The sequence below is a fragment of the Phalacrocorax aristotelis genome, chromosome 8 (assembly GCF_949628215.1).
Source record: "Phalacrocorax aristotelis chromosome 8, bGulAri2.1, whole genome shotgun sequence".
NCBI classification, from domain to species: domain Eukaryota; kingdom Metazoa; phylum Chordata; class Aves; order Suliformes; family Phalacrocoracidae; genus Phalacrocorax; species Phalacrocorax aristotelis.
The window spans coordinates 20,332,430-20,355,302 of NC_134283.1; the positions used below are offsets into that span (position 1 = coordinate 20,332,430).

General features: G+C 42.0%; 1 protein-coding gene across 8 annotated transcripts in view; it reads right to left on the reverse strand.

Annotated features, from left to right (window-relative positions):
* Positions 1-15,568, reverse strand: part of SLC12A4 (solute carrier family 12 member 4) — a 50,228-nt gene extending 34,660 nt beyond the window's left edge. For 7 of the 8 annotated variants that reach the window (XR_012662058.1, XR_012662057.1, XM_075101639.1 and 4 more), the window contains exon 1: positions 15,280-15,568. Coding sequence is in view for 5 of the 8 variants with exons in the window: in XM_075101639.1 (XP_074957740.1) it covers positions 15,280-15,553 (274 nt within the window). In the remaining 3 variants the exon portion in view is untranslated. The remainder of the gene's footprint in view (positions 1-15,279) is intronic. The other variant, XM_075101640.1, reaches the window with a different exon arrangement.
* Positions 15,569-22,873: the final 7,305 nt, after the last annotated feature.

Consider the following 22,873-nt stretch of genomic DNA (forward strand, 5'->3'; position numbering starts at 1 on the left):
TAACTCAAGAGACACCTACCTGGTTCTTATGGAGGCTCTATCTATCTGACAAGTTAAGGCATGCTGAGGGCACAAATGGACACAGACTAGCTTTAGTCTAGCCAGCACAGATAACATAAGTGGAAAAAATAGTAATGCTAATTAAGCTGCAGTAAGGCTTAAAACATTAAAAAAAATATTCCCAAGAAGGCTGAACTTTGATAATAAACTTAGGCCACTTTGCTTTGACAGGCATATATCTGAGCTAATTAAATGCAAGCTGGTCGAGGCATATACACCATGCTCAGAGTTATCTCAAAAGGAACGCACAGACTCTCAGACATGCTTTGCTAGGCAGGCAAGCTGGACACAGCTCCAGATACAGCTATGACCTGTGATGATGGCATGCAGAGTTGCCATAATCCTTCCTGACTGAAATATCAAGAGCTAAACCTTAAATGAGGGGCTAGATTTCGTCAAAGAATTTTAGTGTGAATCCAAGTACAAAACAGAACTGAAATGCTAGGCTTGACAAAGCAAGAAGCCTGTTAGTTTGTTTATTTACTTGTTTGTAACTGACGAACAACAGATATTTACTAGAAACCCAGGTCAAACGACAGCCCATCACTCCTTTCCTCAACTTAATTTAATTTCTGGAGCAGCATAACAGCTAATATCTCACTTGTAATTATACTATGCATGTACAGGCTCCTTTGTGTACTCCACAGTAAAAAAAAAAAAAAGTGATGAAGTAGACCGTATGGCAGCTAACACCACTTTTTTCTGTCATTCAGACACTATTTTACAAGCACCACTGGCCACAAAGCCTGTGATAGCTAGGGACACAAACTGAGCCATTTTCATGCAGAGAACATTATTTACTCTTAGACTTTTTTTTAATTAAAGAAACCCCAATCATTCATATTTTTAATATTGCATCTACAAATAACACTGAAATCTAAGATTAGAAATTAGAGTTGATACCCAAGCAGTTGGTGTGGGCTTCCTTTAACCTAATTTCAGCTGTCTAAACAGCAAGCAGTTGCATTCAACTAACCACATAGGCTCACTTTTTACTCCGAAAGAGATGGGTCAGTTAGCCGACCCCTGGAGTGTCTCTCCTGTACACTCATCATGGCATGCGGCAAATTACCTCTGAAGAGAACCTAACTTAAATAAAACCCTAATTTATAGATGGTTTAAGATATGCAAAATTTGTCCTACTTTGGAAAGCAAGTTAGCTCTGTTCTGATTTATTTATGCTTTTCCAGATTTTTATGTGTCGAGATTTTCTGCAAATATCTGCACAGCTGGTAATCTCACAGGACTCAGAGCAAATGAATACACCCAAAACTTTTTTTCCTGTAGAAAACCTGTAAAGAGGCCAATAGGATTGCTGCAAACAGAAGTTATTGTCAGGTAGAATATTTCTTCCTTGCATACTCAGGTAATTTTATTAGTCGCAACATTATTGTTGAAGACATTTGTTCACAACCTTAAGGATAAAGTTTTACTATAAAAAGCTGTCCACGTCTATTTTTATTACACTTTGGGGGTTTGGTTTGTTTGTTTCTACAAAAGGAACTGTTTTAACACAGTTCTTGAGAAAGCACTTTCCAGGTGTTAACAACGATACTACTTTCCCAAGCGCTTGTATTGTGAAATAAAACTTGACTTCCTCCAAAAGGCTGTGCTATGTTCAGATAGCATTCTTCTCATCATCCACCAGCAGTAAAGTTTTGCAGAACTAAGTATTGTTGAAGAACAGAAAACCCTCAACAAGTTTCTTGGCCTTTCCTAGTAGTTCAAGAACTCCAATATCTCCATGTTTCAGTAGCAAAGCATTCAGGAGTATTGTTGAAGTATATCACGAGACTGTCATATTAAGATAACCTAAGAAACATGTAAATGACAATTTGATTTCAAATACATTCTGAATCTGCTTATATACTTTATTTATGTGGCTCCTCACATGTGGCTGGGCTAAACAAAACTCTTATTCATTCTCAGAGCTGTTACGAAACCTCTCTCCTGGTTCATTTGTGAGACTATAACAAATTATTCAATTTACAGTTATATTTTTACAGCTATCATTACCTATAAATTTCATAAACAGAAATCAGATATTGCTTTTCTTAAATTACTCACTTTTAACCACTTAGCAAAAATCCTAATCCAACATCAGTAACAGACCAAAGTAGAGCTCTCATTTAAAGATCATAATAATTTTAAAAAGAGAGCCTGTTAAAAATGTTTGTTTCTCCATGGACAACACACAGCCAGCCAGAAACATGAAGCATTTCTAAAATGAGAACTGTGATTACAAACTCATTCATGGCATCTGACATCACAAATCTGATAATGAGGAATGCTTATTTTCACTTTAGCTACAAAGTAGTCGATATTATCCAAAGCACTTTTTTCATGCAAAAACAGAAAGTCATTATTTGAAATTTAACTCCTAGTTTTTCAAAACTGAAAACGACAATGTTGTTATTTTGCAGTAGCAAAAGACTGATAGTGACACTGCAAGCTCAGAAAAAGCAGTTCTCAAAATATTTTTAAATCTCTACTAAGTTCTTGGTGATTGTAGGGTGTTTTAGGTGCTTTTTTATTAGGAGTATTATATTTACATCAGAAATAGGAGAAGCAGGAAATAAATAGCATTGCATCTAGTTAGATAAAACTCACTCACATTACAAACTAGGCATTGGTAATGAAATAACTAAGTGAAATCTGTTAACGCCAGTTCACTTACGACCTTGGGCTACCAGGTCTTTTTCACTGAAGGGGGCAGAAAGCACGAGCTGTAAATTCCAGGCTGCCCCAGTATTTTATTAAAATAAAGACCAAACTTGCACTAGTTAACAACCCACGTAACAATAAGGCTGTATGAGAGAAAAGAATAGCAGAATGAAAGGACAGATCTGAACTCGGATAGCTTTTAGGCAGCAAAGGCATCCTCTGTACTTCAAACACTGGCTCAAACTATCAGTTACACTGATGACACTCTTACATGCTAGAGCCAGATGCATGCCTCCATCAGAAACTGCAGCTTAAGGCCAAACTATTGCCATTCAAGGGTATTTTAAGAATATAACATATTCATTCAAGTAAAGGTGTGCTTCTTAAAATTTGTTACACACTACAGAGCAGATACCGTGTATATATTTACAATCAGCAACAGCTTCAGCATCTACAGAAGTGACACAAACAAAGGAGTTTTACCAAGCAGTAAATTAAAAAGCTCTGTTGTTGATAATGTATTAGTTCCTCAAAACAGTTCAGAGTTCTAAAGACTGCATTCGTTTGTGTTTTGCATGAAAGAAACAGCCAAAGCTTTCCCAGACAACAACCTATGCAACAGTTCAGCTGCACCAGAGTACAGAATTAAGTGTACAGTTAAGCACAGGTATTTGATTTATCCCTAGATAAACCAGATAGCAGAAGTTACTATCAAACGTCTACTGTACTTTGCAAAACTAGAGAACAGCTTTACCATACAAGTTGACTGATACTACACAACTCAAAGGATTTAGCAATTGAATAATCCTGTGTTTACAGAAAGTGCAGTGATTTCATCTTCCAGTTAAGATACACTGATAGTCTCTGAACACTATAATCTTTCGTAGGTAATAATATCAACATGAAGTACTTACCCTTTAGCAATAGCTCTTTGCCATTTTTGGTAATTTGGTTTACCATTCTTCTTTCTGCTCTTAGTACATGCTTTAGCAAATGCCTTCGCTGTGAAGTCCTGAGGATCGGACAAGTTTAATAATACTGTACTCCCAAAAGAACTTTTTTCAACCTCCTCTGACAAACTGACTGCTGACTGCAATGTTGAATGGGACTGATGTCTTTCAGGAAGCAAAAAGGTTTCTTACAGAAAGCTAAGCCAACACTGATATAATCCTGGCATTATAATCCTTTCAACACTGAGAAAACATACAAATGTCAGGATCTTACTGAAAATGCTATTTGTGAAGTCCAAACCCAGCCACATTTAAGAGGCACACTGCCAACTGGTTGCACACTTATTCAGGAAAGCATGTGCCACAAATCTGCTGCTTGCTCAGTGTGGAATCAGACAGCGTTTTAAACCTGCTAATGCCATGAAAAGTATAGCTCTGTGACGTTAGCCCTCCAGGCATTTCAGCTTTCAAGTGAAAACAGTGATGTATTTCTTTCCATCTTCAATACTTTTTAATATGATTACCCATTAATGGACGGATCCTCTGCAAGATCACAAAAAAAGCATCAGCATGATGAAATGGAGGTTTATATAAGATACATAAGTAAATACTAACTTAATGATTCTAAGCAGTTCATAATTACCAGAACCCACTCCACTCTGCTCATTCATAAGGAGGTCTCTGGATACCAGCACACACCACACAGATTAATCTATGTTATATGTAAGTGCAATCACCAAGAATGCCCCCATAATTAAAGATGCCAAGTCACTTTTGAGAAATAGGATTTAGAAACTCACATCACTTAGGAGCTCTCATAATATAACTTGTCATTGCCAGCTGAAAAAACACACTATAAAAACAACCTTTGTACTTCACTGTAATCCACTTCAGAGGTTCTTTCATGTGGAACGACTCCAAATCGTTTCTCACAACTATCCTCCCTGAAACTCCATCCCTTCACATGCATGAAGGTACCTCAGATACAGGGTGTGCGGTATCAAAATCAGGGAGAAGCACTCTAGCATTTCCCTGCCCAGGAAAAGCCTCTTGCCTTACAGTAAAATGTTCTCACTTTCTCTGAGAAACGTCAACCTACATCTACGAGACCAGCATGCGATAGTCAATTCACCTTCCCCTCTGACACTAAATATGGAAAATTGTTTTCAGCTCTATACCTGTTCAGCCGACTGCGACTGTACAATAGGAAGATAAGAGAAAAACAACAAAAAATCCAAACTCCAAAAAGAAACAACCCCACAAAACTCACCACAATTTCAGATGTATCTGCTCCCTTCTCCAGCTCAATGTGTGCCAAAGAAACAACCGTACAGGTACAAATCATGGAGTGAGAACAAGCAGATGGGAACAGTGACCATTAAGTCAATATTGCCACTAGTTCTAAAAAAACTTCCAACAGGGAACAAGTGGAAATGGAGGAGATACGAGCCAGGGTGCTAAATATATCCAGACATACAGAAAATAATAGAAAAAGGAGGTTAATTACTTTGAAAATTTCAAGGTATGTACATTCTGTGCATTACATACTATACTGTGTACATTAACAGACATCTACTACCCATTCCTGGAAGACAGTAGAAAGACATATGTATTCAGTTATAGCTTATTGTGAAGCCCTGAATGTTTTATTAAGTTTTCAGTTAACTCATACAGAAAGTGCTGAATATCAGATTTTTCTTACATTTGAGAAGTACTTTGTTCCCGGTAAAAACAAAGTATGTGAAAGATTTTTTTTAAAATAAGGAAAATATAAAATAAAAAGAGAGCGAAAGACAAAAAAAGCTAAGCTTGTACATGCTCCAAGGATGATGAGCTGACCTCTCAGTGTGAAGTGCTACGAACAGCCAAAACTCACTGTAACTCCAGTCATCATACCTAAAGAAAGTACAAGTCAGCATGAGACTTCTCCAAGCAAAGGAAATCACTCCATCCCACTGAACATTTTACAGGGTGGACAGCGCTCTGACGTTGCACATAAGCAACAAACCACAGTACTTTTAAAATACATATATTCAAGCACATGTTTATAAAAAGCTCACAGGTCTTTCAAAATAGCACAAAATATTTGACACTGTGCAACACACAGCACAGAACAAGACAAAGTCAGGTATCTGGAGAAGCCACCATGGCTTTTATAATCATTTTACAAGGCGTTCGTCAGTTCGCAAGAGCATCAGAACAAAATGAGTGCAGCACGCTAGCTTACAGAAACTCTTCAAGGAGCAATGGACAACATTAGATCACTTGTCTTCTGCTCCACCAGTCAGGAATTAAATCAAGCACATGCAACAGAATTTAAGTCAGAAGAAACTCAGGGACATATAACAGTGAGCTTATTCCAGCTAAACATATGTTTCTACCACAAAATCCAGAATACAGCATCTTAAAAGGGCAAAGCCAAAATATTGCAATTAAATTATTCTCTGTGTGTTGCCTTGAGTTACAGCTTTAAAGCTCCCTGCATGTATGCCACAAGACATCTTCACACAGTGAGATAATCATCCCGCTGTCTGGTTACACAGTACTGGGATTTATCAAACATAGCTCAACTATACCTCCCTTCATGTTTGGCTGCAATGTCCCTGAAATTAACCCCTGACATTGCTACTGCATTCTCTGGAACATACAGCCACATCAAAAGTGAATGGTTTGTGTCTGCTCAGGCAAAGTCGCCAACATAAAAGTTATATCCATGTGGGAATTGAATTTGGATAAGGTTGGCAAGGGTCAGCTTGTGATGCTCTGGAAACAGCTGTGCCTTGGAGATCATGTCCCAGTACAGGGTGCAGAACACAAATATGAATCGTGGGAAAGGAAGGGATCCTGTTGCAGGGAGATGGACAAGTGGTACTGCTGCTGAACACTTCATATTGTAAAATCAAAGACTGGACAGTGAAAACCTTAGCAGAAGAAAGCCAAAAATAATTGGGTGCCATAGGTTCTTAAATCAGACCTGCAAGACTATTAAAAAACCTCTTCCTTTGTCCTTTGCATCAGCCCTGGATACAAGTATATACTACAGCCCATAGTAGTTAAAGTCATGTCGGTTATATTATTTAGAAGTGGGTCAGGAAGGCAAAGCTCCTGAATGCAAAGGTAGAAGGCAGAGGAGAAACAGTAATGTGCTGTCCTCCATCAGAGACAGCATCAGCTACACCGCCTTCCTGAATTACTCCGAGTCCTGGCTCGGATCTGACCTCCTACATGGAAATCCAGAGGTGGACTTTGCACACAGTAACTAAGCTCAGGGCTGCTCAGCTTGCAAGCAGAGACAGGGTCATAACACAAAGTAGCACTGCTATAGATAATTTTATGAAAAACTACTATGTTCTAGGGCATAAAAATTGTGTTTTCTGTATCAATCAGCAATTTAAAGTATGCAAGAGCAAGTCTCAACAAGTTTGCCTTCCTTAAGAGCTACTCTAACTCAGCAAACGGGTAGCTTCTAATGGCACACCATAAAAATCCCTTTTCCCTTTGACAAGGAAGTGAAAGGCAAAGGTTTGGACGGTCTAACCTGCTTCAAGATAAGAAGTTATCTGGAACCACCAAATAATGTTCTAAATCCCTCAGATAAACATAAGAAATTGCTGGCTACTGGTATGCGAGGAAGATGAAGGTTGGCAGTTAGACTGTAGGAAAAAAACCCAGATACGGTTTTGTTCAGGCATAATTACCCTGAACCTATACACAGTCCAACATGCCTCCGTCCTAAACACGGAGCTCTGTGTCATCTCTCCTCTCCCAGGATCTTGTTATACAACCTCTGCTACAGTTCCCTGCAAGCCAGCATCCAACATCAGCTTGCAGCTTTGATTCCAATTCTCAAAGTAATCGATGGATTACATCCTAATTACATTACAGACCACGTGTCAATCAATGAAAGAGTTGGGCTTCTAGGACAATGCAGGTCACTCGGGTGGAGCAGGGAGAAGGGGGCAAATTAAGCATTCTGGATTCAAGGGGATGGACCTGTGTGACAAACTTCCAGGGGACATCAGACAAACCCAGAATCTGAATACCTTTGGAAATGGCACTAAGCCATGCCCTAAGCAAACGAGCTTCCCAGACTTCCTACCAGAGCACTGACTACCAATACAAAGGTGGGATAATGACTGCCCCCTCACCAGTACCAGCAACCTCCTGCCTCACCCCCTGCCCCAGCTGCCCAGCCCGGCCTGGCACTGGCCTCTCATCTTCTGCTCAGCAAAATGCCATTTCATTTACATTTCCAACAAGTCTTAGGCTGCCTCCAGTCAGCAAAGCATAGCTAACTTGGCAAAACTGCCAAGTTATCAACATTCCCCATTCATCCATAAGCCAATTGAGCCAAAGCCCTTTTGGGGCAATTAGTGCTTTATTCTGCACATCAAACTCCACCTCTCTGTCTTACAGAGCAGAATGAAGATCAAAAGATGATCATGAAAAAATTCCACCAAGTACCTTTAATAGCAACAAAAATTCTGAAAAAAATGTATTCCCAGAACTGTTCCAACCTATACCTCTGTTGCTCAGACATTAATTAAGACTGCTGGAAAGTAAACAGTCTTCTTTTCCAGGCCAAACCTAGTATCTACCACTATATCTAAAGCGTTATTACATGACCTATTAGGATAAAATGCTACTCCTTTAACTCCAGTAATTTCTTTTTATGGTTCAGAAGTGACACCTTCAGATTCGGGAAACAATGTTTAAAATATGAGACACTGAGGAAAAAGAGACAATAGAGAGCCTATAAAATAACCTCCAGATAGGTGTGCAGAGGATGGCAGAAGAAAGTGGACCTGTGCAACATAACAATATACAAAATGCTATCTTACCCAAAATCCAAATAAGTTTACCCAACATGCATCACAACAGCTGTATTCTTCCCGGTCACGTTCACTTTTTATATTTAAAGACAGGGCATATTAAATGGATGTCAACTATTTGATTTTGCTAAAAGAGTAATATTTTTTTGTGTATGGCATTTCATTATTTTGCTTGCTTATAAAGAAGATATTGTTTGCTTAGCTTTCACTACAGCAGCCATTGTGAAATATGCACAATTCTCCATGCATGACAAAATCCAAGTATACTAAGAAATCATCCAAAGCAGCTCAACTGAAAGAACAAGAACAGTACTACTCATTACTAAGGGATCACTTGGCATCATTTAAACAGATGCCTACTGAAAACTAATAATTAAGAAAGAGGTTTTACTAAATCAAACTACAACAAAAATACTGAAACTTTCTTATCTGTGAAAATAAAAATCAGCTTAGTAAAATTAAGAGATTAAAAATTTCCAATTCAAAGACTACTCAAGACAATGGAAACATCCCTAAAATGTAATTCCAATAGGCTTTGGACCATGTCTTAAAATGGTGGATTTTTCTTCTCTGTAGTTCAGGTCACAGGTCAAAGTATTTAAAGAAAAACCTTGAATCAACAGGTTAAAGACACAAACCCTTTGTGTCTTCACAGATCCTGAAAATTTGTGTCTTCAAATAAACCTTGCTCCCACATATCAGTGATAATAGCAATTTTTCTGTAACACAGATCAGTGCTCACATTAAATTATTTGTTACATCAAAGTCAAAACCAGGTGTAAATCTCTAACTTGGTCTTGGAAGGGGAAACTCACCAAATGCAGCTTTTCTCCCCCTGGGGCACTGGTTGTTCCCCATTCTGTTACATGCACTTAAAAAGAAAGCAGTGATCACCAAGTATGATCTCCCTCAAGGCTGTTGCTCTTTAACTTTGGTGAACAGCATTTATGATGTTTGGCTACATTTCCTAGTCAATGAGGCTGCAAAATACCTTAATCTCCATTCTACATAGAACTTCAGAAAAAAATGGCAAATTTAAACCTTACATTGAAGACCAGGCAAAAGTATATTCTTTAATTTTGCTGCAGTGGGGAAAAGAAAGGAAATGTCACTGTTTCTTTCAAGGAAATGAAACAGTGAAGAAATTTGCAAGGGGAAATTAAATAACACACACAGAGATCAATTTTATACATGAGAGAGATATGTAATACAAACACAATATAAGAAACCTCCAAATTTATTTGTATTTCTTTAGAATAGTGCAGAGATTGAATAGAAGATACAGCTTCAGCATGTAAAATAATCCCCAAACTTAGTTACAACTCAAGTTTTAAACAGGTGCTTAGCAAGTGAAAAGGAGCAAGCATTTGCAGGTAAAAGTAGATGGAAAATCCATGTCTTTTCATGTCCAATTTCTTAGCCTTCTAATACAGGTGCTCTCCGAAACACAAAAAAAAATCAGCAGCTACAAAAGACCAGCAGAGAGTTGTTTGGTTGGCTTTTGTTTTGGGTTTGTTTTTTTTTTTAATCTTCTCTTAGTTTTCTGCAACATACAGACCCACACATACACAGTTATGGGAGTTGCTTTTGAATCAGACATATCACAAAGAACCTTCCCAGAGCTCTCCCAAATAACTGAAATACCAGAGAACCCACAAAAAGGCCCATGTTTTTCTATATTTAGCTAAGTCTCCTGGCCGCCAGCAGTTGGCACCAAGATCCAGACAGCTGCAGCCTCTCCAGCTCTGTCTTAATCACCGCACAAATTAGAAGAGGTATGAGAGACATGCTTAGCAAAAGTAACAGTTTATACAGTAACATGAACTTGTTTCTTTTCCTAGACAAGCATTTTTATAGATGAATTAAACTTTACAACACAGCATGCTGCTAAAAGAAACTTGAGGTATCCACCATGGACTTCACTAAACTGAGCTTCTCAGAGAAATTCCTTCGCTTACCATCTCCTTCACACACCCAAGTGTTATAAAACAGCTAATCGTGTCACAAGCACTTCTCCACTCTCATTTTTCACATAGCACATTCTTATCTTTCATTATCTGAAGCAAGAATCCACTTATCTATGCACCTGTACTGTTGAAAAAAGTATTGTGGAGTTTGGCACTGCTATCAGTGCTGTGCTAATCGACGACTGCACAAAGGGCGGGGGGGGGGAATCAACGCAAGACTTCACAAGGATGACCCTGCTGCTAAGACCCCTTTCAGGATTTGCATTTCACATTATAACCGTTGCCATGTATCCTGCAAGTATCTCACAAGTATCCTTTATGGAACAGGAACAAATACTGATATATTTAGCACTGAGGGGACACCTTTAATATCCTAAAATTTACACATGAAACTTTACAGAGAAAGAAAAGAGATGCCAAGCTTAGCAACAGGAAAAAATTAATCCCTTCCTCATCAAAACGCAACTAAACTGAAGAAGATGCGGTCTCCGTACCATTTTCAGCAAGACAACAGTAAACAAATCACCAGAAGAGACAGTTCACTGACATCCATGTATTTCTGTTCTCAGGTTACTTTCTTTCCCCCCAAACAATTCAGAGCTTCTGCCTCAACTTCTTCCCAGGCTCCCTACTCCATGACTTATTTCTGCAGTTTTGAGGCAACATGAAAAATGCTGAAGATGCACATGCTACAGAAGTTATGCAAAAATATCCTGCTATGACTACTGTAACAACGCCATTTACCCACATTGCTGTTAGCAGAAGTTCCTGAATTTAAGATATCCTAAAATATATTTCGACACGTGTTTCTGTCACTCCTATTTAGCTGTATTATCTAATTCATTATATGACTAATTTTATCTTATTTCTGGACTTTGCCAAAACACCTACATATAAGAATTAAGCTCTTCAAAAAGGAATTTTTGAATTATTTATGTTTCCCCATAGAAAGTATCTTCAAACATATTTTATGTGAGCTTTATTTCAAGTCTTGCAAAAGACTTAAAACTTTCACTAGCAAGTTACCGCATATTAAGGAGGAGTGAACCAGGAAGAAGCTGTAAAAGTGCACTGCTATCACACGAGAACTTTCTTTATCCATTTTCTTGAAAACAGCTTATTGCAAATGACCAGCATAATCTGCCACTGCACAAAGGCACTGTACACACTGATGCAGACTGTAAGCACAAGGAAGAGGTCTGAAGTCTAGTTAGAACACTCTGCACTGAAAGGAAGCCATGGGATAACTGGAACATAAGCAGAACAATTCGTTGGCAAAAACCAAGGGTGGCAGCTGACCAAAGCTGGTTAGTGACACCAAGCTGATTAGCGTCTCACTTCCACAAACAAAAGTCACAGGAAGATAAATAACTTCCCACAAGACCCATGACATTGCCGCACTTTGGTTAACAGGGTGCACAATTACTGTGGAGCTGAAATTCCTGTTATTGCAAAGCTTATTTGATTTTTTTAAACAGTATTCAGGCCCCAATGCCCCTCTTCTTACCCTGTGTACCCAACCTAACGTGCTGGCGTTATTTCAAAGACTGCAGAGATGCCAAACTCACATTTTTCATCCCTGCCCATCCATAAAGCAGGGCTCACATGATTTATCATAGGATCACAGGATAAATCTTTGTACTTCTTTTTCTAAATGGAAAATGTCAAAATCTATTAGAAGTAGTGGCAGTTGGTGGAACCTGCTCAGAAAAAAAAAGGCTGATTTTATTCACAAGCAAGCACTTGGAGCTATCTGGGAAGGCTAAATTGTTGCCCACTGACTAATGTCTTCTTATGGAAAAAGTTGACAAGCAATTCTATTGCAGAATGGAATGGCTTCGCATCTGTAGTGTTTAGATGACACCATATCGTATTTAGGACTTGATGTCCTAAATAAAGCAAAATTCAGAAAAAAAAAAATCCAAAAACAAGGCTATGACAAATAAAGGTGGGAGTGGAAAAGGTCAGAGTGAAGTAAGAATCTGTCAGAAATAAGAATCTGCAAGAGATTGTGCGAGGAATACTGGATGACAAAGCCACTGCTTTGCACACTGTTACCGACCAGCTATAAACAGAGCTATGTTACCATGGTAGACCATACTCTCAAAGAGCCGTACCATTACCGAGTCACTTTAACCCATCTCCGATCAAACCTAGCAATACGAAGAAGTCTTTAAATAAGGTTCTGAACAACCAGCTGATAAAATAAAAGCTTCCCTGGAGAAGATTCACCAGAACAACTGCAACCAATGCCTCATGCTGACTATGGTGGTGCTACTTGATCACACGGAAAGACTGGAGAATTGGCATTGCTCAGGCAACTCTGCACACACTCGCGCAGTGCCAATATGAATTGTACTTTGATAGGGCCACAACCTAAAACTCTGAAACTGTGCACTCAAGTCAAAGTTTATTCTGTCTGGAGTCAGGGGCATCACAGCAACAAATCCCTCCATGAGCCCCATAATCAGCTGCCACAAGAGGCCCTGGAGGGTCACTCTCTTCCCTCCAGTATGCAGGCTCCAGCCAGCACTGAACAGCTGTGAGACAGTCTGTCTTCAACAGGAGCTTCAATCTCCACCATGTCATATTATCAATGCTCCCCCAGTATGAAATGCTTTCTACATCTGCATAGGATGTAGAAAGGAGCACCAAAAACCAAAAGAATAACACACGGGAGTTCAGATTCCCCTCTGCAGAGCAACAAACCCAAGAAACCTAGGAAAAGACAGAAATGGCTAGTGGAGAACAACACGCTTGTCAGCACAGGTAGGCAAGAGAGCATATCTTTATACGTACACCCTAAGGATATGAAACAACACTTAATTACTCTGAAAGTAAATTAAAAAACAGAAGGCAGTTATAGTTCAAACAGAAACAGAACTAACTACTATATATTAATAGAGATGTTACTAGATATTTATCAGCTTTAAAATAAAGAAGCTCAGCTAACTTCCAGCAGCACGCTTCTGTGCTGCAGTCAGAATAGCAGTACTTAAGAGATTGCAGCTCACCAGCTACCGACAGACTGTGATGGGGAGCTGAGTTATCTTGAAGTGTGTTGTTTGCACACATCCTACAGGCAGTCTCATATCCAAATGTCAGGTGGTTCGAGTTGACCTTCCTTTATCCACCACAGCAGGAGCTTCCACAAATCACACTTACCAACCCATGGCCAAAGCTGGCTAATAGAAAAAGTACTCCACAAGGTCTCCACCTCAACCTGCTGAGATGGGTGAAAAACACCTGTTACTTAACACATAGTTCATGTGTATCAAAGTAACCCGAGAGTAAAACGGACCTTTTTTACAAAATTAAGTCAAGGCCCCGCACAGCCTTTAGGGCTAAAGCCTCAATTGTCTGTGATGACAGAGAAGTTGGGAAAAGCGTCTACCTTTCATCATTCCAAAATGCCCACACTAGAACTGGAAAGAACTGACATAACAGACATCAGGCCTATGTAAGCTACTTGATATATGAAACCTAATATTCCTTTGAAAACTATGCAAAGAAAGAAAGAAAAAAAGATGGCACCTATTGGAGACTGACACACAGATTCAGAGGACTGAACAAGGTGACAAGGCAGGAAGTGGACCTCGATCTCATGACAGCTCAGTATCACTCAGCAAAATAAGTCTCCATAGGCAGAGGCCGGAGCAGCGCAGGTGCCCTTCAGGGATTATTGTGCATCCAATAACATTTGCATTTGAAAAGTCTGACTACACAGGCAAGGAAGAACAGGTCAGGTGTTTACTGATTTTTCTTTTGTTGCCTGGAGTCAGGCATGATTCACAGTGGGCAAGTCAGATGCACCAGCTGAGCCCATGGGAAGGTCCTCCTCCTAAAGGTTACAGAACTAAATGTAACAAAGGCAGAAAAAAGAAACAGATCCCACAAACACCTAAAACAATCTTCTACCAGAACTGCTCTACTTTCCAAACCTAGTTGTCCTTTGTTTTCTCACTAGAAACACTCACTGTATCTAAACTGTTTTATACCTAAAAGTCACAGCAGCACACCAAGACAGGCTGAGCACTGCTATTAGTTGCCCGATTAAAGAACATACTTCTCACCACCCAAAATCCCCTCCTCCTTACGTGATCCTCTTCTGTAACTGGAATAAATGAACCACTAACAAAAAGTAGCTCTGCCTAGCAGGAGCAGTTGTGAAAGCCACACGGACACCATACACGTGCTGTACTACTGGAGGGCCCAGTCTTAGGGAGAGAGACCCAGCTGGACAAGGACATTTTTTAAGATGACATAAGCAAGAAAAGCAGTCACCTGAGATTCGGCTGATTTAACTGGATTTTCATCACCCGTTTATTTTGGTGGCGGAGCACCGAAAATACTTGAGGGCATCTCAAGTATCACCTCTGGAGACCGTGGCTTGTGGGAGCACCGATCAGACCCGTTCCCCCGGGGCCGGCCCCGCTCCCCGCTGCACCCCGGGCTACCAGCAAGTGGCTGCGGAGCGCAGGGAATCCCCGGAGCGGGCCCCGGGTCCCCGACCCCGCATCCCAGGGCGGCCACGCCGGCCGCGCTGCCACCGCTCGGCCCGGGCCGCCGGGGCTGGCGCTCGGTGACAACGCTCATCCGCCGGGCCGGGCCGGGCTCCTCCCCGCGGCGGCGGCGGTCCCGGATCCGGCACGGGGAGCTCCCTCTCCGGGCGCGGCGCCCCCGCAGCGCCGCAGACCGTCGCCCCCGCCTTTTGTCTGCCGTGGCCGGCGGTGGCGGAGCGGAGCCGGGCTCGCCCCGGGAGCGGCCGGCGCCGCCGCCCCCCCGCCCCGGCCGTGCCCCGCTCACCGTCGGAGCTGACGGTGTCGTAGGAGTCCCCGGCGGCGGGCGCGGCCGCCGGCTCCCGGTAGTCCACCCAGCTGAGCCCTTCTACGCTGTCGTACTCGGCGCGGTGCTTGTCCTCCACCGGCACCACGGTGAAGTGCGGCATGGCTGGCGGGGCGGCGAGGGCTCCCCGCGGCACCGCAGCGAGGCAGGCGGGACGCGGCGCGGAGCCGGCGGCGCATTCCTGCCCCGTGCGGTCACTTCCTCTCAGGAAACCGCGCTCCTCAACTCCACCCATTCCCCTCCGAGCGCCGCGGCGGCGCGGCGGCCGGGACCCGCGGGCGGCAGGGCCAGGGCCGGGGCCGCCCCGCGGCGAGGAGCGGGCGCGGGGGTCGCTCCGGCGGGCGGGCGCGCTCAGCAGCGGGGGCGCGGAGGAGGGAGCAGAGGCGGCGAGGCGGCGCGGGCAAGGGGGAGCCTTCTTCCCCGAGACACCGTGACAGGAGCCGGGCCCGGGGGCGGCGGGAGCCGTGGGGCGGGGAGGGGCTGGCGCCCGAGGCCCGAGGCCCTCCCTTACCGCCGCTGCTAGGCCGCCCCAGGGAGGAAATTTCCCTCCGCCGTGCCCCAGGGCCGCCCCCGCCACCCGTCCCCACCCGCCGCCGCCATTTGCTGGGCGGGAGCGATGCGTGAGGGCACTGGCGCGCCGCGCCCAGGCCCGGGGGGGCCGATCCCCGGTGCTGGGGGGGTCCCCGGGGCCGGGCGGGTACCCCAGGCTTCGGGCGAAGCGGCGCTTCCCCGGCGGCTATCGTTGCGGGGGGGGGGTCCCAGGCGCTCCTGGCAAGGGCCGGGTGGTCGCGAAGCCGCGGGGGGGGTGGTGCGGGGAGCACATGGGCAAGGGAGAGGCTGGAGATAAAGCGGGAGCCCTACTAGGCTTCGAAGGAGTGGGACGCACCAAATAAAAATTGTTAACTCCTAGCAGACCGTTAAACCGTGGCGTTCGGGTGACCAACAGCAAACCGATGAAAGGCATGCTGTCACCCCGAGAAAGGGTTTATTTTTATGCAAGCTATCGCTCAGGTCGGATGCGGCAGCTGTCCCCGCTTCCTGTGTTCGTGGTGGCAGCAGGGTGCTTTCTCTCGTGCTCGCTCTCTAGCTGCACGAAACCCTCAGAAATAAGGCGGTGCACAGAGCGAGCCCAAGGGAAAGGGGAAACGTGGCCGCACAAAAGGCGTGGGGGGACCGCGGGGTAAAATACTACACTGGGGAAATTTGAATGCTGGCTGGAGCCAAGGGTATTTCTAGCTGTATGCAAAGCAGACAGTTGCTAAGGCAGCAGACTGCCCGGGCAGATGAACTGTGGCCCCGCTGCTCAGGCAGGGCCTGGGAGCCGGGGTTGCACCATTGTTTTGTCCCACTAAGGGAGGCCGTGGGGTGTGCCACCCCCTCCCAGCAGTCCCGACGGACGCCTTGGTGGCGGCAGGTCATCGAAGCCCAGGGCTCGTCTGCCTCGCAGCCCCTTGTCCCCGAGGGAGCAGAATTCAATTTTGCATTTGAAGAAGCTGGCACCAGCAGTGGGTATCTTGGCCTTCATATCATACATGGTAGCCTTCGCATGGAGTTTAAACATTAATTAATAGTTGATACGCTAATGTCTGTGTTTGAAAGCTAGACTTGAAAGTAAAAGGATCCCTTCTTAATGCGTTATGTAATCATCAGAAAAAAAAGCTCTAGAGAACAGTTTGTGCATTTCATTATGGAATATCAACTCAAACTAGTTCTGTAAAATTTTTACTAAAATACACCCTAATCAACCTTATCCCTAGCTTTCTGAATTTGTCCGGCCTTCTTGACAAAGCAACCCTCAGGTCACTGGGAGAAAGAAAAATGTCTAACAAGCAGAAGAGAGACAGGAGACAAACGAGGGAGAATGATTTGTTCACGAGAACCGAGTTATTACTTTTAATTAGTTGGGTTTTGAAATAAACAAGAAGGATCCATGCTGTGGAGTGGCTGCTGCCAAGGGGTACAGGTCTTTCAGTTCACTTAACACAAACTTGCTGGTAGACCGCCTCTGGGGAAAGCCAGAGCAATTACACCTCTTAGTATTGATCAGACAGGTGGAAAGACTTCTAAGACTCCTGTGCTTTCATATAACCTATATTTTACTTTTCCCTCTTTGCTCTGTTGAGGTAAACAACAATGATACTCCTGTAGCCATGTGTGTCTCAATAACAGCCTCATCAGTTTTAGAGGAGATTTAAAAAAACCCAGATTTTTCTCTATTCAGAATTAATGGTATCTTGAAGACCTAGGGAGAGATTTTTTTTCCCCCCAGTAACCCTAAAATGAGTGTGTTTGTAAATACGATCCCACAGAGTTCTGTAAAGTTTTATCAGCAATTTCTGTATGCAAGGCAGGCCAATTTTGATAATCTAGAAAGCATTTCTGTTAATTTCAGAAGAATTAGTTCTGGCAGACTGGAAACATCCTGGTGCACCACTTTAGTCCACCACCTTATCTCCAGCAATATTTTTTCCCCCAGAGGGAAGTGAAACAATTGGCCAAAAAAGTAGCGTTTTCTGTTTAACCCTCTTTGGTTGAATTATGTTTCATTAGTCTTCATAATAAGTATGACCTAATAAGCTAGAGTCCACCAAGAAAACAGGAAAATTAAGTATTAATTGATAGGGTGCAAATAATTTTGTATAGAAAACGGCAAGATGATGACTCACCATTAAGCAAGTTAGTTCATGCTTAGCCTTCTGTCTTCCTCTTTCCTGTTTTCCACTTTATAAAGCTTTTGAGTGAAAATGTCTAAGCCAGCTCTCCTAGAAAAAGAAGACAGGGATTATAAGAAATCAGTCTCAAGAGTTAATGTGTTTGGAGTCATGCTTGTTCAGGAAGAATTAAACTGGACATTTCCTTCTCATCTTGCTTTTGAAAGCAGGTCTGGCAAGGACCTGCCTTTCTTTAGGCACCAAAAAATGCATCTATGCCACCACAAAACGTTTTAGTATCATGAAATCAATGGCACTGAAATTGTACCCCATAAGGGATAAAAATAAATAAAGTCAAGCTCATGCACATAGACCAGCAACTCCCCTCACTGGAATGGAAATGGTATCCAAATGTCTTCGGAGATAATTTAGCCCTAGGAAATTATTCAAGTTCATTGAAGCAAAAATATTTCTTTTGTCTAAAGGCAATGGTTCTTTACTGTCTTGTAGAAAGCCTGTATTTAAAGGTAAGAAGTTATCTACCCATGTCAGTTTTGTTGTTTAGCATCTGGTTTGTAAGAGAACTGAAATTTCACCCTAAGTGATTGACTTTTTTGCCCCCCCCCCCCCCCCGTATGAATACTGATTGTTACTTCTGAATGCTATGAGTGGCCATCATAAGCTTAAAAGGTGCCTGATATGAATATGAGGCTGGAATGAAACTAGATGATCTGCAGTTCTACAGCATTTACCTGAGACAACCTTGCTATTTCATCATAACAGGGTTGAAAATTACCTGTTTTCTACAAAGCTAAATGAAATTTGTGATTATGGTTTCATGTGAGTACAGACTGGTCAGTGAAAACAAAGAGCAGAGAGAATAATATTCGTTCCCCCCCATCCCCTTTTTTTTTTCTCCCCTCTCTACACACCTGACACCCCACCCCACACTCAACAGAGAAGTACTGCACTTCCAGCAGAAAGTCTGGTGGTTTCACTGCAAAAAACATTGAGACCAGCTTAGCAGAATGAAGGCTTGTTACATGAGAAAAGGCCTGAGTTTTCAGTACTCTACTGTACATTAACAGCATCAGTGAAATGAGCAGCCTAAAGATCAGCAAATCCATGATCTCCTCTCTGATACACCATCAGGAACTGCTTTTTAAATTATTTATTACCTAATGTGAGCAGACACTGGTCAGTTCTTATTTAGTAATCCACTAGGTATTTGTGAACTACCTTAAGTAGGTATAAGCTTCCAGCTGAAAAGTCAGTGTGCTTCCACAGTGAACAGCTATGCCATTCGACTCAAAGATTTTATGACAAACTCTAAGTCTTCTGGAAGGGTAGTTTGGTAAACTGCTGAAGAGCCTGATATAAATCCTCAGGGCAAGCAAGCAAGGTCACATTTGCCTTCAACGCTTCTTATTACAGGTGACACTACTCAAGCATTAAAAAAAGCAGCTTGGCTTTTATGAGATAGCGACTGCACGCCGCATCGGCTGTTACAGAAACACGTTTGACTTACGTGTGCAAGGTGTTTCATCCCTTCCCTGGCAGACAGCAATTCACAGGTGCTCACGCAGTCATCCTAGGAGAGAATGAACCTAGAATTAGTACCAGCATTAGTGATTACTTTTAAGGTTATAGCAGAAGGAACAGCCTGCCTCAGCCCTCAGGGATGTAGTACACACACTGCAAGGCCATTGTAAATAAGCTCTGGAGTATCGTTAGCTTATGGATGTGCAATATATGATGTTAACCTTAATCAAACAACAAAAAGAATGTCGTTTCAGCTCCTTCTCAATGAAAGTGATTTGCCAGTTGTTTATGGATAGGAAGACCCAGCATCTGAAACCATGTTTGAGGACAGCTTTTCTTATCTTCCCTTTTTCCGAATTTCATAGGAAGACACCTAATTTTAAATAAACTATTTTATTTTTTCTAACTGGGAAATTCAAGACCAAGCAAAAAGAATCATCCTTAGAAAGAAATATGTCACCAAAAAAATCAGGGGTTTTTTATTCATCTGTATAATTGTGTTGCCCGTAATATTTTTGAGTGGTTTATAATAACATGATACCTCAAAAAGCTTTGTAGAAACTTTCTGTAAACGAAGCTTTGAAATGCCTCATTGGTGGAGTAACCTGCCCAGTTATTGCTGTCATTGTTGACTGTAATGTTTATGACCCCAGGCAGAATATGTGGCCTGCTTAGGGCATTGCACCCTGTACATATACCTCTAGAAACCTGAGAGATAATGTCCATAACTGTGTTTATCCAAAATACATAAAACTTCTTGAGTGGAATACCTGCATTCTGATATTTTAGATAATAATCGTATTGTACCTCTGTTAATACAGACCAGTATAATGCTTTTTTTCCTCTTTGTCAGTGGGACAATCTATGAACTTACGCTTTGAGACTATAGGAAATTTCTAAACCATATGACATGAAAAGTATTTCTGAGATATCCTGGATCATCAAGTTAGTAGCAGGGTAGTGGCCCAGAAAAAAAATATATTCCGGTTCAAACAGAAACAGGGTGGTTGGTCAGAAGAAAGGTTTGCAGATTTATGAGAGCATAGGTAAAAAATCTCTGGGAAACTGAAACCCTTCTCAGTCTCCCATGTAGTTAGGCACAAAGCCCTGATACCAGCAAGAATTAAATACTTGCAGTTTTTAAAGCCAACATGTTTTTAAAAAGTATAAATACAGATATTTAAAACTGCATAGAGAGAAAGGCTGGGCTATGCACAGCAGTGGATCCATAACTATTGTTCTGAAAGACTTTTGCCACTGGCATGGAACCTGGGTGACAAATAGCCCAGAGACAACCATCAGAAAAAAAAAAAATGCCACTGCCAAGGTACAGCTTCCCTGGACGTGAGGCTTGGCAGAAATTCTGAAGTTCATGGCCAGTATTTCACCATAGTGAACTTCCGTTTTCAAGCACATTCCTTCTTCTCCCCAGCCGAGGATCACACCAGCCTTGTGGACAAAGCAGGCCGGAAACTGGCAACCTGGCTGCAAAGGTTTCCCGCTAAGATAGATCAGGATCTATTCTATATGTGTCAAAGATAAGCAGTTGCTGGAAGAGGTCATTTGGAAAGGCCCACAATATGTACATCCACATGTGAAGAACTGGGGACAGAGTAGTACGTGCTTGTGGGAGATGCAATGTGCAATGCCCCATATGCCATTTCCAGGAGAAAAGTAAGACAAGGAAAGGTCATATTATACTTAGGAGCTCGTACGCTCACCGCAACTGAAAATTTTGTTGCTGTTCTCCTAGAAAACATGTAACAGCTTAGACATTAAAAGACCACAAGAGGACACTATGGTGCCATTTATCTTCAAAATTTATTTGCTTCAAGGGACTTCTGTCTCACTTGTAAAATGGCTCATAACTGTATTTGGTTGGTGGAATAGCCATCTCTACAAAGATACCTTAATCTTATCTTTAGAGACTGAAAAGTTACTACGTCTTCAAGACACACATGCCCGCAATCAGATACTGTAAATTCAAATAAGATCAAACTGGATCAAAGTTTTTTCCACTAAACTTGTTAATCATTGCAGTAGTTTTCAGGGTAGGACTAAGATGCTGGAAAAATACTGCTCAATGGTTTGTTGTGGGGTTTTTTTTTCCTGTTTTCCTTTTTTTAAGGGATCAATTTTCAGTTCAGTTACATTTTTAGCATGGATAGATTTGTCATAGTCTATTTAATTTTTAATAAAGGGCTCAGAGAAGAAACTGAACACAGGCCTAGACAAGATTGTTTAGATGTTGAGTTTAACCACAGGAGGATACTCAGGAAAGTTAATTCAAATAGACTTTTTCAAAGTTGTATTAAACCTTTGTTTCAAATGTCTGTATTCCAGACTAAAGAGACCTTCTTTTGATTTGTCTGACAAAACCTGCATTAGTTTCAGTTTTAATCTTAGCTATTTTAATCTTTTTTGTTTCTCAGCAACAACCCCCAGAGGAACTCGAGTTCTTGCTTACTGGTCTTTGTGTTTTTCTTTCATTGCAGAACTGGCAAAAGAAATGCTTTACAAAAACAGTGAGAACAGGTGCTGAGAAAGGGCTTCAGAGAAAAGTACTTACCCATTATACAGGGGAAAGGATCACCCTAGAGAAGTTTACAAAACAGTTTGGGGAGAAGCAACAGAACAGAGCAAAATTAAGTGCCCTCTCATTTGAGCTCTGATCATTAAGGCTAGAGCCTTGATTAGAATCAGCAGCATTTCTGTGATGTAAGCTAAATGCTGAACTTTATTTCTTTAGGGAAGAGGGGTGGGTTAATCATTTTGCTTTGCAAGAAAGAAACCTTCACAGGTCTTAATAATTTCTTAATCAGAATAGACACTGGGGAAAGAATTGCCACCCTTGCAATTTGAGTGCCAGGAAGTGAAGCAGGCTATGAACAGCTCATCTGGTAGTACTGGACCAAGTGGCTGAGAGGTTCTAGCTCAATCACCAAAGATCCTGGACATCTGTGAAATACAGAAATGAGACAAAAATGCTTCCCATTTCCACAGATCTTGTTTTTCCTCTGACAGACTACATAGTGAACTTACAAATAAATATGAAGGTTAGTAAAAGCTTTTCAATTTCTCTGGTTTCAAAAGAAAAAAAAAAGGAAAATTATAGGAGCACCAAACACCCACCACCATCTCAAGTTGTTCTATGTAGATGTAAGGTTTGTAAGTAAGATATCAAGACAAAAATCAACAGCAGATTAAAAAAAAGAATAGTTCTTGAAACACTGACGCAAGCTTTCCAAAACACTCCAAGAAGGATTATGCAGCATCACAGTCTGTCTTGGGAACAGCTCAGCAGATCCACTGACATACTGCTCTGGGTCTGTGAGTTAAATCCAACAAATCTTAAGAGCAAA